The 15,094-nt window shown below is 42.8% G+C and overlaps 1 protein-coding gene across 2 annotated transcripts in view; it reads right to left on the bottom strand.

The window, feature by feature from the left end:
• RASGEF1B (RasGEF domain family member 1B) overlaps nt 1-15,094 on the bottom strand; it is a 324,638-nt gene that overhangs the window by 15,131 nt on the left and 294,413 nt on the right. For both annotated transcript variants that reach the window (XM_075929472.2, XM_075929473.2), the window contains 5 exons: nt 14,681-14,863; nt 13,823-13,945; nt 12,700-12,837; nt 399-611; nt 191-265 (listed from right to left, as the gene is read on the bottom strand). In XM_075929472.2, the coding sequence (XP_075785587.1) occupies nt 191-265; nt 399-611; nt 12,700-12,837; nt 13,823-13,945; nt 14,681-14,863 (732 nt within the window). The remainder of the gene's footprint in view (nt 1-190; nt 266-398; nt 612-12,699; nt 12,838-13,822; nt 13,946-14,680; nt 14,864-15,094) is intronic.

Below are 15,094 nucleotides of genomic sequence, written 5' to 3'. Positions count from 1 at the left end.
GCTTGTCTTCTAAATGGATAATAACATTTGTCCTCTAAATGGACAATAAAATAAAATCAGAAAGGAGATATTTTAAGAGTTCAGCTATCAAGCATACTTGTGCGGATACCTTTACAGAGTTAAGAGTATTCTATCAATTCTGTACAGCATTTATAGTACAAGATACCATTCTAGTTTCCCCTCCATTCACCTTGTCATTGTCCAAAGGATCCTTTTGCACAAACGCCTGGACAAATTCTTCCGGTCCAATGTAATTGAGCCTTTCCTACATATAAAAAAAAATTAAAACAAGCTATCATTTCCTTTGCCGATTTGTATTTCAACAAGAAGCAAAAAGTGGGAAGAATAAAATTGTGTCTGGAAAAATACAATATATGAATGTCCTGGCAACAACTTACCAGCTCTATGTGAGTCAGCTGCTGGGCTAACATGTAAGGATCATTGCAGACAGTGATTATGTCCCTCTGTATGGACTGAGGTTTGGTCTTCAAGACTGTCAGTCGATCTGTGGATGTTGCATTGATTTTTGCAATTACTTCCTCGTATTGGCTAAGAGAGGCAAGTTTTCGGATCAGGCTCTGGATGATTTGCTGAACATTCTTCCGGTACATCTGCCATGACACAAGATAAGCAAATGATATTCCCAGGATATTAAAAGCTACTTAATTCCCGATGGCACTAAGACACCTTTATTCGGATGGATATTTAGTATCATCTTGGAAACTCACAGAGCCAAGTGTATTCTTACAGCAGTACATTATAGATCATGCACTTAACACATAGTCCTTGCGAGTATGTAGTTTAAGGTTTGATTGCTTTAGGGAGATTCAGTAGTTTCCTCATCAGACCAAGTCACAACAGCATGGGAAAGCACCTACAGTGTAAAACAAAGCACTGTCTGTCTAGTAAGAGATCATCTCCTATTATTTAAGGCAGCAAGGAAAAAAAAAATCTAATCTGTGAGTTTAAAGTGCAATCACTCTACGATGCCACAGGCCTAATTCTATTTTCACTGCTGTAAATCAAGACTAATCCCATGAAGTAAATGAAATTACAACTGGAGTGAAGATAAAAGAGAATTAGATCCTATTTCCCCCTTTTATTCCCCAGGCCTACTTCTATTAATGTCAAGAGGAGTTTTGTCATTGGTCTCAGCCTGTAGATATGCTCTAGCAAAACAATTAAGAAGTTCCTTTTCTATATTCAAGACACAATCCTAAAACCAAATTTTCAACACTTGAAACGTTTCATTAATGAAGTGACCAATTCTACCACTGGGGTAGTGTACGATCTAGGTTGGATATGGGGGAGGTCTAGTTTGGATAATAGGAAAAACTATTTTACCAGGAAGGTGGTGAAGCACTGAAATGGGTTACTTGGGGAGGAAGTAGAATCTTTATCCCTAGAGGTTTTTAAGTCCTGGCTTGACAAAGCCCTGGCTGGGATGATTTAGTTGGGATTGGTCCTGCTTTGGGCAGAGGGTTGGACTCGATGACCTCCTGAGGTCTTTTCCAATCCTATGATTTTAAGATTATGAATCTATGAATGAATGAATGTCACCCATTCCCTAAAGTACTTGACACTCACTCCAAAGCTGTCACTTTTAAGGATTTCTGAGTCTCCCTGACTATAACCATGTTTTTTGTGTTTTAATGTTAATTTTAAAAACAGACCTTTCCCACAGAACTAGCTAGAGTCAAACGCTAGACACACTTGGGTCAAACTCAGTTTGGAAATCCGTGGAGTTAAACCAGGGCCTGGATAAATTTACTGTTTCTGTACATTAAAATCAAAGTGGCTTTTTAGGGTCAGAAACTTTAAAAGACTAAAAACCTGCACTTTCCACTATGAGCCATGCAAGCATTCATTAAAAAAAAATCTTCATTATCTGTATATAGCCGGTCCCCGAGTTGTGAACAGTCGACTTAAGACCATTCGCAATTACGACCGAAGTTGTCGTAAATGGCGGACACCGAGTTACAAATGCAATCCGTGCCTACAAATAGCACAGTCGCGTGTAACTCTATGGGATCCGACTTGCAAACAAACCAAGTAATGACCAATTGCTTTGGTCCGTAACCAGTTCGTAAGTCGGGAAGAGGCTGTAATAAGTTGTATAGAGATGTGCATACTGAATCACCTTGCTTCTAAAATTAATGAGACTGCGTATACATTAACAGAACCTCGTGAGCAATTTTGTAGCACGCCTGGCACTCCATACACAGCCACTGAAAGTCTGACAAAGCTTCTGATCCACCCAGGTTGAGGTCTGGGTCAGAGTAGGAATCATGTCATAGTCAGTGGCTTAACCCTAAAACTGGATAAATGGGGATGAATTTCTGATTCATCTGAACCCAGAATTCACAGCTAGACAGTGAGGAATAAAGGAGTAAGAGAAAAATCAAAGTTACATCAATGTAAACATAAATGATTTTCTTTCACTGAGATCTTACAAAAACCAAACTTGGGGGAAAAAAACATCCAGCACATCTACACATATAGCTTTTTGCAGCTTCGAGTCAGGGAGATTAATCCTCAGTTGATCAAACAGTAATTAAAAATAATAGTTATATCTGCATTCATAGTTTAGAGAGCATTTCCCTGCTAAAAGGCTAGGTGTGACACCTGCTACATTACTCGGCTATATGCAACAACCTACAAAACACTGCGATCCAGGAAGCTTTCTTTGGGCTTTGACCTCTTCATGAGCGTGAACATGATCAAGGCTGGTTTGGCATAGGAGTGGCACCACCTCTGACCTCAGTGTGCACAACAGAGTCATTTGTAGCGTGTGGGGGAAAAGACTCACCACAACGGGTATAATCCATTATGGAACAATCTTATGCCACTGATTTTGTGGAACAAACCTATGTGCTCTTCAGATACCCTGACTAAATGTAACAGGCTCTGCAAATTAAAGAGTAAAAATATTTGAAAAGCCCATGCTGCATCTGGCAAATAGATCAAGGCTATCCCAAACCAACACGACTGGGACACTGACAGAACAATGACTGTGCATATCTGAAAACACATCTCACTGCCAAACCTGTGTCACAAGCAGGAAGATTTGGGAGTAGGGATGTAAAATCCCATTGAAATGGTTAACCAATTAAATTTAGTGTTTAACCAATGGGGGGGAGAGGGGGCGTCCAGAGTTCACCTTCCTGCGGCACGCCAGGGTCTGCTACAGACAGGGATTCCTCCGAATAGGCTGGGGCACCCTGCTTGCGGCAGGGCAGGTAGCTGCTCCAGTCCCCACCGGTTAACCAGAACTGGTAAGCATCACCTTTCATATCCCAATTTGAAACCACCCATTGTGGTGTGCAGTAACTCACTGACAATGAAGATACGAATCCGTGGCAATCTACGAGCAGGCTGTAGGCCCACGTATTACATTACCACCACTGTGGTATTGTGGTATGCGCTTACAACCCACCTCTTGACACCCAAATTCAGACACAGATAAAAATACTGTGTGAAAACACGTTTTCAGCCTTCGTTACTGTTGCATCAATCAAAGCAGAACATAAATGAGCAGTATTCCAAGAAACACGGCAAGAGGTTCAGTGTAGGAATGGGCACCATTACAGTGAAAATGGCAGAGAGAATCTGTGGTTTTCTCTCTCCCTCTGCTCTGGGGGTCATCTCCCCCCCGAGTTAGGCAAGTAGCAGCAGAGTTCAACAGCAGGCTAGGTCAGTTTGTTACGGATGCTTGCAGTTTCAACCTCTCTTTAGAAGTCTATGATGTAAAAGGGACATTTTTATAACACACATCCCTTAAAAATCTCTAGGCTGACAGCAATTACCACAGACAGAGAGCTAGATAATGGGTTTCTACTTTAGAATTCAAGCTGCGGGACCTGATGGCACAATGCATTTTTATGTATGGCTGGTACAGCATCATTGCTTGCGACCTGAGATGAAACATATGGTGAACACATTACAATAGATAGATCTGTCCATAAATAGTTTATCCAAGCGGTTATGGTCATCCTAAGCTTAAATGTCTTTACAACAATTAAATTCTGCCTCCCCCATGTTGTCCAGATTCAGACAGGCACTCGGAGAGGTGCATTGCTTTTTGTATAAGCATAATCCCATTGACATCAATGACACTTTTGTACATGCTTAAGTGCTTTGCTGAGTTAGAACTGCTATTTAGCATGCGAGATCTGTCACTCTGTCTCTCATAATTACATGATACTCTCTGTATATTAACTTAAACCATGGAATATTTTAGGGATGTAATAGTATAGATGATTAACCGATAAGCAAAAGGTTATAGGTTAATGCTATAGACTAGACGCATTTACCTCTCCCTGCCAATACATTTTAGCAGGCTGGCCAGCAGCCTGGCCTAGTCTGGGCTTGCGATGGGTTCAGGACCTACCCCTGCTGCGGCTCTCCACTTAAAGTATATTAAAAGCCAGACCGGCAGGCAGCCCAGCTCAGTTCTGGCTTGTGCCAGGTCCGGGAACTCAGAACCCCCTAGACAGGGACTGCTTCCACCCTGCGCTGCTGCCTCTCTCTCAGAAGCAGCAGCACACGGTGACAGGCAGCCGGTCTGTGAGGGAAGCTGGTTTTTAAACTTGCTCCCCTCGCGGACCAGCTCCCGCCCGACACCCTGCACTGCTGCCTCTGATACAGTGGCTGCCAGCCCCACCCCCAGGGACTATAAAATAGTCGACTAACTGATAAAATGTCATGAGATTACTCGACTATTCAATTAACCAATATTTAACATCCCTAGAATATGTATCATTTAACTAGAAATGTAACTTTAACAAAACAAAACAAACAAAACACCAGTCCATTTGCCAGTCTACAGCTCAGTTTCCTCTCCTCCACTTGCGTGTAAGACAGCTGACGAGTTTTGGTGCATAGCTTTTGATTCTGCATTTCAAAAAGGCCTTATTTTATCCAAGTTTCCTCACCACACAAATAGCATGACCACATATGGATGACTTACATAAAGCACAAAGAGCAATACACATACTTTCTGTGCTATACAATAATGAGACCAACACTTTGCAACACTCACCCACTCATCATATGGAAACATTCCACTTACATATCACCTCTTGGGCAATACACAATTTTTATTTCAATTCATCAGCCACATTCCTCACCTCTCTCTCTACTCTCAGGTTATGCAGCAACCCAAGTTGTGAAAATGAGGTTGATACATCTCTCCTATAACTCAGAAAGATCAGTTGCTCTGTGTCATGATTTTTCTAAAGGGCCCTTATTATTATAATAGTACCAGCACATTTTAGATTACAACTATTGAGTCTTTTGTGGGACAATGAAGAATGGAATCAAGCTTAACAACAAAGGGATGATGGGGATATGCAGGGCTCGACAAACAATGTAATCTATTCGCCTGTGGCGAGAAGATTACATCCTGGAAGAGCCAGCTCCGAGCGATCTGCACATGTGCAGAACGATATGTGCACGCGCAGAATGCCGAAACACGCGGCTGGCGAGTGGGGCTTGCCGCGGCTCGGCGAGCCTTGGTGGTATGTATTTATTTTTAGGAAGCCTGGAGGGACTGAATGGTAATGGGATACGGAGTAGGGATGTCAATGTGTAGGAGACTACACAATTAACTGATAAGCCTGAGCTTATTAATTAATCCTATCGACTACAAGCATTTCCCCTCATTGCTGCCTCTGGATCAGAGGCAGCAGCTGGTGCCCCTGGGGAGCTGGCTCTGTGAACCCACCTGCCCCTCCCCTTGCTGCCTCCTATAGAGGCAACTGAGGTGGACATGCAGGAGCCGGTGCTGGGGGAAGCCGGCATTGGCTCCATGATGCCGCCTTCCCCCCTCTGCTAACTCTAATAGAGTCAGCTGCAGGGAGGAAGGAGAGGGTACTGGGGAAGCTGCCTCGAAGCAGCCTCTGTCCACGGTGGGCCCAGGCTCACGGCAGCAGCCTCTGTCCAGGGGGGTCCAAACCCCTGTCTATGGGGGTCCAAACCCCTGTCTATTGAGGGTCTGAACTCCCTGCAGACAGAGGCTGCTCCGGCATCCCACAGTCCAAGCTCCCCGCGGACAGGGGCTGCTGCCACCCCACGCTGCTGCCTCTGTATCAGAGGCAGAAGCAGGGGGTGGCAGGAGTTTTCCCAGGAGTGGGACTGGGAGCACACTGGCTGCCAGTCCTGCCTTCAGGAACTATGGAACGGTCATGTAACTGCTAAAATTGGATGCAGTTACACGACTATTCAATCACATGCTAACATCCCTAGTATGGAGTCTTCCACCATTTAGTCACCTGCTTATAGCTGGTCTACACTGATAGTGACTGAAAGTCATTATTATCGGATGGATGATTGGAGTCAGTCAACTGAGTTTATGTTGTCATTCTACATAAGAAATATGATAGAAAAAAGGTCCACACAACTTGGGGCTGCATATGAAAAGGCATCACATCACAGAGAGAAATGTGGCTCTTGTGAGACTAATGTGCTGTGAAATACTTTACCATAAAGAGAATGCAAAGTGGACAGAGAATAGGAAGAAATCATTTCGAACCGAGAGGGAATGACTTGAGAGGAAAGATTAAAAGAGCTAATGGACACAGCTTTGCTAAGTGATGAGGGGGGACATGTGATGGGGTGGACTAGGTCCTGAGGCCTCCGGCTGGAGGCCTTGTGGTCTTGCCACACCCCACCTCAGAAAGGGGTAGTACAGAGGCCCTCCAAACTGCCTTGAGCAGCTGTTTGGGAAGCAGCCAATCAGGATCCAGCAAGCTAGTATAAGAAGAGCTGCTGGGCCAGAGCAAGTTCAGTTCTTTGCTGGAGCTAGAGGAGAGCAGATGGTGATCAGGGCTGGCTTCTGGGACTCTGACGTAAGGATGAGGGTCGTACTAGTGCCATGGGGAAGTGGCCCATGTAAATATAGCAACAATGCAGTTATTTAAAGAGACATTGCAGACAGCTGCTATCTACAGGGTTCCTGGCCTAGGACCCCGATTACGGGGCAGGCCCAGGTCTCAAACCCTCCATTAACCACTGGGGAGAAATGAACTATATATAGTGACCTAGCTGAAGGGCTTGAACTTGACAGCACCTCAGAGGGTGAAGACTAGGGAAGGAGCGCTGGAACACCAGTCTAATCCAGAGCTGGGACAGAAACATTCCTGAGGGCTCGGTTGGACTTGTAACTCCAGAAGAGCCTTTTCTTGTTATTTCAAATGCAGATTGAGAGAGAGACTTGGCCAGAGGGCCGAGTCACATAAAAGCCACCAGAGGGCAGGAGCGTGCACTCAGCCAGGGGGTGCGTGCGAGAGGTGAGTGTACCCACCTTACAGGACAATTGAAAACACTTGATGAGTGTAAAATCTAAGGAAGGAGAGCGGGAGGTGTAGGAACAACAGGAGGAAGTGACGAAAAGCAAAACTGAAGTTCAGTATCGTGACCAGCCTAGTGACAAGGAGCTCTAGCAGTCCGACTAATAATCTTGCAAAATTAAAATCGAACATCTCTTACTCATTTCCACATTTTCAATGAGACCTTATGAAAACCTCTTGTAAATGTACAATGGGCCTAAGTCTATTAAGTCAGGCCCATCCTGTGGTTCATTCCCTAGTGGATAAACATCCACATCCTAAAATCCATCGCTTCAATTGGAATTTGTTAGAATCTTTTTATACATCACCACAGCAGGGAGGCCAAGCACTGAATGAGCCATGGAGTATGAACGCCTCTCTTGCTCTTCGGAGTGGTTCCTTCCAGAAAAGTGTGGGAAGTTTGCACAGTTGCCTTGTGTGGAGACGTTCTCCAGAGAGGGAACTCTGAGGTAAGAGGCGACTTCAATCTCCACTGCTATTAAATCACAACATTTCAGAGGCACTAATACTCACGTTTCAAAACAAGTCTATAGCTGTATTTACTAGCTTGCAGAAGACTCTCAATGGTAGGTTTAAATAGTACTGCCTAGGGTACTTTGAAACGGATAGAGCTAAATTGAGTGAGAACAGGAAACTGATTATTTCCCATCATTCAAGGCCCTAGTTTCCATACACAATCTATGTGATACTGAACTAATCGGCAGTCCAGTTTGATAGAAGCAAGGTGAGAGTTGCCTGCATTCAACCTTCCAAGCAATACACTAGCCAATTTTATTAGTATTTACTGCATACAAAACTTTACTGTGGCACTTGCTTTCCCCATTTTTTAAGACAATCACCAAGCAACTCTGAAAAGCAGAGATGGAAGAAACCTACCAGATCATTAGAACTGCTCCCTACTGCACATTTTATAGCATTTTTTGTCTAGTCTAGTTTTAAACAGAGCCTATATGACCTCCCTGGAGAGATTATTTCACATACCAATACATCTCACTGCCAAAAAACCCCCTTTCCATTCTTAATTGCAACCTTATCGTCTTCAACCTGCGCCAACCCCTTCCACCATCCAAAATAATTCCTCTTCCTCCTTTTATTTTATGCCCTCCAAAATTATACATATTCACCAACCAATTATACTAGGTCTCTAATCTTTCTATTGTTCTTTGTGCTACCTCCAATTTGTCAATATCTTTCTAGAAACATGGTACCTAGAACTAAAGCAACATTTAGGGTGCAACTGCAACAGAGCAGTAAAGGCAAAAAGTTAATTTCCAGCTCCTCGATGTCTTGCTGAATATAACCTATTTTGCAGTCATGTTCCATTGCCAATAGGTGTCTGATTTGCTCTTAGCCATCACTGGATCTTCTTCAGCATTACTACTTGCCAAGTTTTTCTACACATTAAATATCTGGGCTTTGAATTAGTTTTCCCCAGATACAGATAACTTGGAACTAAAAGAAAATGTAAGTCTAATTTTGTTGTCCTCTGCCTCTATTTCCAGTCTTTGAAGGTCATTTTCTGTCTTTAGCAGTATATACAATTACTTCCAATTTATTAGCTGCAAAATTCATTTATTATGTAGAAGAGGGAGCAAACAGCACGTAGGCAAGAGGATATAAAAACTGGGATGAACACCACGCCCTGGGAATGCCAGTAAACTAAATGCTGTCATTTAGTCACTATTTTCTATTTACTGTTCTTCCAAATGCCACATTGGTGCACACTGTGTTCATTACTGGGCAACCCTGTCATATGAGTTATGTTCTCTGATGACACCTGCTTTACATCATGTGTCCAAAACCATGTATCATCCTTAAAGGACAACATTAATTCAAGACTCATTAACGAAACTACTGCCACCACCCTTTCAGATGTCACAACCAGCACCTTAGATTATTAAACTCTAATGTAAATTTTTAAAGACTCCCTCTTCAATTTTCTTACTGATTTTATTGCACAAGCCTTACTTCTTTTAGTTTTAGCAGCTTTACAGAATTTCTAGTGACACTTGTGCGATATAGGAATTCAGAGCAAATGATCACAAAGCACTCTCTCCTTTCCAGGCTTAGCATCTAGGAACTTAGGAAAGGTTTCAGATTTTGTTTTAAAGACTCTTCATTTGACTTTTTAAGAATTCATTGAAACATTTTTGTACATAATGGATTTTAAAGTGGTTTATAAAAGCTAAGCTTTTAGGCCTGTTTCTATCTGGCTACAGTTTCACATCTCAACACCTCACAAGAATTATCTATCTCCCTCTGTGGACCAAGATATAGAAAGATTAAGTAATTGCCCCAGGCCACCCAGGAAATTAGGTAGACGAGGCTTTCTTCAGACTACTAAGAGAAGCTTCCAGATCACAGGCCCTGGTTCTCATGGGGGACTTTAATCACCCTGACATCTGGTGGGAGACCAAGACAGCAGAACACAGACAATCCAGGAAGTTTTTGCAGAATGTTAGAGATAACGTCTTGGTACAAGTGCTGAAGGAACCCACCAGGGACCCTATGCAGGTTGACCTACTGCTCACAAACAGGAAGGAATTAGTAGGGGAAGTAGACATGAGTGGCAATCTGGGAAGCAGTGATCATGAGATGGCAGATTTTAGGAGCCTGACAAAAAGAAGAAAAGTGAATAGCAAAATATACACCCAGGACTTCAGAAAAAGCAGACTGACTCCCTCAGAGAACGGATGGGCAGGATCACCTGGGATGCTAACATGAAGGGGAAAGGAGTCCAAGAGAGCTGGCAGTATTTTAAAAAAGCCTTATTAAAGGCATAGGAAGAAACCAACCCGATGCGCAGTAAGCAAAGCAAATATGGTAGACGACCAGATTGGCTTGCCGGGGACATCCTTCATGGGCTTAAACACAAAAAGGAAGCTTATAAGAAGTGGAAACTTGGACAGATGACTAGGAAGGAGTATAAATATATTGTTTGAGAATGCAGGGGAATAATCAGGAAGGTGAAAGCACAATTGGAACTGCAGCTAGCAAGATATGTGAAGGGTAACAAGAAAGGTTTCTACAGGCATGTTAGCAATAAGAGGGTGATCAGAGAGGGCGTGGGGCTCTTACTGGATGAGAGAAGTAACCTAGTGACAGAAAAGCTGAAGTACTCAATGCATTTTTTGCCTCTGTCTTCACAGACAAAGTCTGCTCCCAGACTACTGAACTAGGCAACGCAGGATGGGAAGGAGGTGGGCGGCCCTTGGTGGAGAAAGAACAGGTTAAGAACTATTTAGAAAAGCTACACACACACAAATCCATGAGTCCGGATTTATGCATCCGAGGGTACTGAGGGAGTTGGCAAATGTCATTGCAGAGGCTTTGGCCATTATCTTTGAAAACTCATGGAGATTGGGAGAGATCCCGGATGACTGGAAAAAGGCAAATGTAGTGCCCATCTTCAAAAAAGGAAAGAATGACAATCCAGGAAACTACAGACCAGTCATCCTTACCTCAGTCCCCAGAAAAATAATGGAGAGGATCCTCAAGGAATCCATTTTGAAGCACTTGGAAAAGGGGAAAGTGATCAGGAATAGTCAGCATGGATTCACAAAGGGCAAATCGTGCCTGACCAATATGATTAGCTTCTATGATGAGGTAACTGGCTCTGTGGATAGGATATACCTTGACTTTAGCAAAGCTTTGGATACTGTCTCCCACAACATTCTTGCCAGCAAGTTAAGGAAATATGGATTGGATAAATGGACTGTAAGATGGATAGAAAGCTGGCTAGATTGTCAGGCCCAACAGGTAGTGATCAATGGCTCAATGTCTGGTTGGTGATCAATTTCAAGCGGAGTGCCCCAAGGATCGGTTCTAGGCCCGGTTTTGTTCAACATCTTTATTAATGACCTGGATGAGGGGATGTATTGCACTCTTCGCAAATGTGCAGATGACACTAAGCTAGGGGGAGAGGTAGATACGCTGGAGGGCAGGGATAGGGTCCAGAGTGACCTAGACAGATTAGAGGACTGGGCCAAAAGAAATCTGATGAGGTTCAACAAAGGACAAGTGCAGAGCCCTGCACTTGGGACGGAAGAATTCCAAGCATAGTTACAGGCTGGGGACCGACTGGCTAAGTATCAGTTTGGCAGAAAAGGACCTGGGGGTTACAGTGGATGAGAAGCTGGATATGAGTCAACAGTGTGCCCTTGTAGCCAAGAAGGCGAATGGCATATTAGGTTGCATTAGGAGGAGCACTGCCAGCAGATCTAGAGAAGAGATTATTCCCATTTATTCGGCACTGGTGAGGCCACATCTCAAGTATTGCATCCAGTTTTGGGGCCCCCACTACAGAAAGGATGTGGATACATTGGAGAAGGTCCAGTGGAGGGCAACCAAAATGATTAGGGGGATATGAGGAAAGGTGGAGGGATTTGGTCTTATTGAGTCTGCAGAAGAGAAGAGTGAGAGGGAATTTGACAGCAGCCTTCAACTTCCCGAAGGGAGGTTCCAAAGAGGATGGAGAGAGGCTGTTCTTGGTAGTGACGGATGGCAGAACAAGGAGCAATGGGCTAAAGTTACAGTGGGGAAGGTCTAGGTTGGATATTAGGAAAAACTATTTCACCGTGAGGGTGGAGAAGCACTGGGATGGGTTCCATAGGGAGGTGGTAGACTCTCCATCCCTAGAGGTTTTTAAGTCTCGGCTTGACAAAGCCCTGGCTGGGTTGATTTATTTGGGATTGGTCCTGCTTTGGGCAGGGGGCTGGACTTGATGACCTCCTGAGATCTCTTCTAGCCCTATGATTCTATGGAATCTGTCCAAGTCAGGAATGCAGCTCAGATCTTCAGCTCAAATTCAGTACCTTAACACAAGCCAATTCTTCCTATTCTAGTTAATATAGTCCCTTTAGAAACTGTCCTCCTGCATGTTGCTGTGCCTCTCCTATGAGTCTTAAAGATCAAAGGCATGATCCTAAAAAGCCTCTACACATGAATTTAGTGTAATGTTTCATATCAGAATAGGATTTTCAAAGTCACACCCAACTTCCTCCTCTAACACCATTTAAAATATGGAATTGAAACTTACAAGCAACAGCTGCTCACACTGACAATTCTTTCATTTTGTGCACAAAAATAAATATTGTTCCAAAAATTCAATATAGAGATTGGGACTGAGCATGGAGTTTTCAGCACAAAGTGTTGGTTAACCAATACATTGATTAGGTCTTTGGGGTGGTTTTAAGGATTCGTCTGCACCGTAGGCATTGATCAAAACATTCAATTCTTATTCATTCAGTTACCTCTGTAACAACCAATGCTGGTACATATTATTCATGAATAGCCAGCAATATTTCACTCTAGTGAAGATATTAAACTAATGTCTTTTAAGGTAACTGACCTCATCACCACTGGCTATTCGTTGTGCCAGCTCCTTCAAGTTCCTCATCATTCTTTCATCTCGAAAATCATATGGAAATGTCTCTGTCCACTCGGTCAACAGCTGCAGGATTTTGGGTGCAATTTTTCGTATCTGGCTCTAGTTTAAAAAAAAAAAGAAAGAATGTTATATGGAACATCAATAAAACAAATCTGTAAACAGACTGATTTACAATCTACAATTACTGCAATAGTGAAATAGAAAGACATGAAGTAAGTTAAAACTTTAAATGTAATTTAACTTATCACTGGATTAAGGGGCAATGCCAAAGTGCATTGACCTGATTGGGCTTTGGACCAGTCCTTCAGTGAACTGGCAAATTAAAAACAAAAATTAGCAATACAAGAACATTCCTAGATGCTAGTTATGGTAGTGCCTTCCAAAATATAAGGCTACTATAACCATTATTTCTGCAGATATAACAACTAAGGTCTCAATTCTGCACAAAAATGAATTCAGTGGGACTACATATATATATTCAATGATAGCTTAAGAGCTCAGTCATGGACCAGAAACTTGTTTTACTAATTGCTATACAGACCAAAAAAAAAAAAAAAACCTGTCCTAAAGAGCTTATTATTATCTAAGAAATAATCCTGCAAAAGACACAGGCATCTGTTTAAGCATGCAAGTAGTTCCAGTGTGTTCACTTAATGCAAAATATGTTCTTAAGTCTTTGCAAGTTTACAGCCTAGCATATCAAGATGTATACACTACATATTTGGTACCATATGCATTTTAAGGTATCCAAGGTATGAACTCTTGTATTTCTTTTTCCTACTCTAACTTCAGAAAACTAAAAAATTACTTATAGTGCCTTGGATTTTGGAAACATGTCTCAGCAGAGATGGTTTTCATTCGTTAGGGCTCCAATCTCATACTGTTGTATTCAGTGGCAAAACCTCCTTTTGACTTCAGCGTGTGCAGGATCAAGCCATAAGTCATAGTTACTAATGACAGGTTTTCAGTATATTCAATCCTGTAGCAGACCCACTGAGCAGTAGAGTTCTACCTTTGCATAGGAAAAAAGACTTTGAGTATACTTAGCAAAGTGAGATCTAATAGGTTTAGCAAGAAACCTAACCTTGTCAGTTCCAGGGTCATTGAGTCTCTGATGCTCTGTGCACAGATGGCAAACCTTGGCCATCAGCTCATACGGGTGCATGAACAGCCGTGAAGTGAGCAGGAAGGTGAATATATATGTTCTCTGCAGGCAAGAGAGAGACAGAGGGAAAAATCATCATGCATTTCATACACCCACTACAACATTCTTTTCAACTCAAATGTTTCATGGTTTATCTTTCAGAGCACAACTTCAGTGTATGAGCTGGTGCTGAGAATGCTTGATATTACTGCAGAAGTAAGCATTTAATTGTAATGCATGTCACCTCTCCAGCACCACTATTACACAGCAGCTACTTGGGCCTAGTTATGCAAGACTAGACAAAAACAAGGCAGTCCCATGGCAAGGTGCGGCTGGTTTAATTATTCCTTTGGGACAACTGTCTGTACAAGTGCAGCACCTGAAATTACTCGGAGCATAATTTTAGCTTCTCTTCCCTTGCTCTGCAGTAAACCTTTGTGACCTAAGCTAATAGGTCACCCATCTCTCTCTAGCAGAGTGATGGAGAAACAAAAACCAAAATCCACACTAGCTGCAATGCCTCTGTCGGGCAAAGAGATCAGTAAACAGCGATGTCCAGCAAAAAAACAGAATCAAGTTTGTGTCGTGTTGTGTGTCCCTGCTTCATTACTATGGGTTCCAACTAAGAATCGCAAAAGCAGAGCCATTTAGATTGTGGTTGGCATCATTCATCCACCCTCCCTCATTTACGGGCCCTGCTCCCAGTAACAAAAATTACATTTTGCTTTTTCCTCTAGATTCCTCCCGTTCCGAGGTGCAAAGCATAGCTAGTTTAATGTACAGGGTGTATAGACTTACGTCAGGATAGTAATCTACATTGGGTACCAAGTGCTGGATGAGGGCTTCAAGAGACCCTGACAGGAGAGTGCTGTCATGGTAATAGAGTCCTCCACAGCTGTCCTCCTTTGACTGATACAGGTTTCTGTTGTAACCGCTGCTGTCAAACATAGCTGTAAAGGGAGGCGTTTGCGGCATACTTTCCTGAAAAAAAGGCACAAAAGACACAAACAAGAGCGTCAGAAAAGGCATTTCAGAAAACGCATTTCAAAAAACTACAACAAGAGCAGAGTAAAGAAATAAAACCCTGACACAAAATACAGTAGTAAGTTAGAGCCTCTCTCATACATTAACCCTACTAAGCCCACACTGCTTCTGACGTAAAACAAACTGAGAGGTGCCCATTGCAATTTTTGCTTTTTTATTTTTGCTCAT

Source organism: Pelodiscus sinensis, chromosome 4, assembly GCF_052426305.1.
Source record: "Pelodiscus sinensis isolate ZL-2025 chromosome 4, ASM5242630v1, whole genome shotgun sequence".
NCBI lineage: Eukaryota > Metazoa > Chordata > Testudines > Trionychidae > Pelodiscus > Pelodiscus sinensis.
This window is presented reverse-complemented; position numbering and strand designations above follow the sequence as displayed.